This window comes from Lucilia cuprina, chromosome 4 (assembly GCF_022045245.1).
Source record: "Lucilia cuprina isolate Lc7/37 chromosome 4, ASM2204524v1, whole genome shotgun sequence".
Lineage (NCBI taxonomy): Eukaryota > Metazoa > Arthropoda > Insecta > Diptera > Calliphoridae > Lucilia > Lucilia cuprina.
In genome coordinates, this window is record NC_060952.1 from 10765681 (window position 1) to 10769089 (window position 3409).

Sequence of the window (3409 nt, forward strand, 5' to 3'; positions counted from 1 at the left end):
AGACTCTTAAGTCTTTTGGCGATTTTCCAGGAATAAGTTGAATTTTTTAAATTTATAGTTAAAGTTTGAATCGTTTTTTAAGCAATTTATTTTAATGCTTTCACCTGACCAGACGAAATATTACTGAACTGTTGTCTATTAAGGAAAGAATAAAAAATATCAATTTACAATTCCAAAAAAAATTGTCGTCCATGTCCGAACATATTATAACCTACTTGTAAATCAATTTAATGCAGTTTTTGGTACAATATGTCTATGTAATTGTTTACAATTTCTATTGAAATTATTTTATATAAATTGTAATAATAATCAATTTACTGAAATTTGATTTTCTGATACACGGTTTATATGGACCCAAATTCATAAATATTTTTGGATAAATTTATTTTTTTTTAACTAATACATTATATAAGACAAAAATCTCTCATAGAAGGGTTCAGTAAATTTCAATTTAATTTTTTATAAAAACATGTCCTAAACATTTAATCAAGATGAAATTCTAAGTCGTTTGATGGCGTATGATCAATATTTTAGCACAAACGCAATACACCCACCATAATGGTGTAGTATATAAATACAAAATTATTTTGCTAAATATAATCACAACTAATTTTTCTAATTTTGTTTTCTAACTATATTTACAGAACAGTTTCATATATTTGTGGGCGACTTGAGTGCAGAAATTGAAACTCAACAATTAAAAGATGCCTTTGCACCCTTCGGAGAAATATCGTAAGTAATAAGTAAATACCGAAATTAGAAAAGTAAGAACCCATAAAATAAATCAAATAAACAAATTGTGTCTGACGACTGAATGTTTTATTTAATTTAATGAAAATAACAACAAAAATTTAAAAGCCATTAATAAATAAAAAGAAAGAAATGTCAACAAGATAAAAATATAATTACTAGACCTTTTATTTTTTTAGTTGTTTAAGCAAACAATGACCTATCATTGTCATTTATCGAAATAGTGCCTCCTACTACATTTCGAAGTGAAATAATTTGTTTGGTAAATAAATTTCATAATTTAATTATACTAAAAGTATTTATGGCGATATAATTAGTATATACTTATGTTTATATGTAAAACTAGGTAATAAATTCTAAATAACTTTTATTGAGTAAATAATTAGTTAACAATATATTAAGAGTAAATCGAGTATGAAAGGTTGAAATTAACTAACTAATTTGTTTTCTTGAATATCGTAAGTATTTTAATGACAATTATCGTCAACATTATATATAATAACAACTATGAATGTATACTCGGGCATAGCTGACCATAGATACCCTACACAAGTCAGAATTTAGTGGAATTTACGTTTACTTCAAAGTTATTTATGTAGAATTTAATCGTGTTATTAGTAGTTTATAAGTGAATATGGACCTTCAAGTTATTTGCTGAATGGGAGTTTGTATGGGGGCTACGATTAAATGAAGCCCGATCAAAATCGGTAGTGTCATTTAAATTTCTATAGAACTAATTTTTGCCGATTTTTGTTAACATAATAAAACATAGAACGCAATTACTTGACTAAAGGCCCTATTCGGGCAGTAAGGTTGTATTGGGGCTAGGCGAAGTAATAGACCGATTTCGTTTCTAGATAAAAAGAAAAGCATGTGCAAATTTCATCACATTATCTTGAAAATTGCGACCAGTAGCATTCAGACTGACGAATGACATCGCTAAAGTGATTCTGAGCCGATTGTTATACCATTATTTTTGGGCGTTACAAACATCAGCATAAACGCATAACACTCCTCCACTATAGAGGCGTAGGGTATATCAAGAAAGAGTGTTATATTCGGTTATAGCGGATACTATAACTTAAAGACATCATAAGCAAAATTATTTCATAAAATGTTTATAAAATTTGATTAATAAATCGTTTATAAAGCAAATATCAGATTGTCGCTCTATATGTGTATGGAAATTATTACACAATTACAAAGAAGTTTAATCTATAAGAAGTATTCGTGGAAAAAGTCTGCCCTCTAGCTTTTTGCTCGATATCTATCGTATTTTCATAAAACGGACGAACAAAGCTATATTGTCTAAGAATCTAACTAGAACCAAAAATTAATATAACATATATGTATATACACTTCTCTTGGTCTTTGACTAATAAGATTAGAATAATATTTTATATTAGCTTTGAAGGTTTGATAGGATATGTATTTTTTATATTTTCTGAAAGTCCTAGGACTTTAAGAAACAAAACTAAATTTAAAAAATATTAATAATTTAACTAAATAGATTTAAATATAAATTAGCTAATGTTTCAACTCTTATATAAATCAACAAATATCACACGATTTCTAAATAAAACATCTTATATCGTAGTAGTTACAGCAACTCAAATAAGCCAAAATACAAACAAATTTCGGTAAAATGAAATCCATCAAAGTCACATGTATGCACACTAACCAAACCAGAAATCATCAACGTTACAGACGCATCAAGTCATCAGTCAGTTCTTCTATATACCAGTCAACAATATGGCCCATTAAATAGTACAAATATGTTTGTGGATTGTAGAAAGTCGTTAGTTGTAAGCTTAAGGCTAACAATTATACCTACATTCTGTTCAGTAAACATTCGTTTGAGAAATATGTTTGACAGACTTGCTATCTTTTAAATGTGCGAACGTAAGCCAATAAAAGACATTTTTCCTTTTTCGCTGTTAATTAATGAACCTTTAATCATTTCTGATGCTTTGAAAATTTTTTCAAAACAGTATGTAGATCGTCTTGTTGGTTTGTCTATTCAGTTTGTACAAAATTTATTAAAGACAAAATACTATTGCCAATTTACTTCTTATAAAATTTGATCATAACAAGCGTAATTAAGAAATATATTTTTTAAGTGTTTTTAAGTATTTTCTCACCACTACAATAACAGTTTCTCTTTCTGCGCTTGTTTGACATATATCCTTTCAAACATGCTAACTAAATCCGTGCTAATCTAGAATAAATAAATATGTAATATATGAATTAAAAGAACGCGGTTTTTAAGGCGATGGTGTATATTAACAGAAAATAATTATGTATATTATTCAACTCAATTACACTTACACTTTATTTAATTGATTCATATTATATTTCTAAATGTTACTTTGAAACGATTTATTTAAAACGACATTTTCCCTTTTAAACCAAAATAACTTTTTTTTACTTTTTAGACCCTTGTTTAATAGTGGTTTATATAAGTTTGCCATTCGATATTGTGTTACATATTTTCGGTTCTTCGGTTTTCTGATTCGACTTAACTATGAATATCCACCCATATTTCCTTCTATCTGTTAATCACACTCACATTAAAACAAAGCAGTATACATACAAACGTCTCTTCTATAAGAACTTTATTAAAACCAAAAAAATAATTTTTTATGTTATTTTTAAAATT

General features: G+C 27.0%; 1 protein-coding gene across 1 annotated transcript in view; it reads left to right on the forward strand.

Annotated features, from left to right (window-relative positions):
• LOC111689577 (nucleolysin TIA-1) overlaps positions 1-3409 on the forward strand; it is a 73667-nt gene that overhangs the window by 1648 nt on the left and 68610 nt on the right. Inside the window, exon 2 of the mRNA XM_046950059.1 lies at positions 628-732. Within this exon, the coding sequence (XP_046806015.1) occupies positions 628-732 (105 nt within the window). The remainder of the gene's footprint in view (positions 1-627; positions 733-3409) is intronic.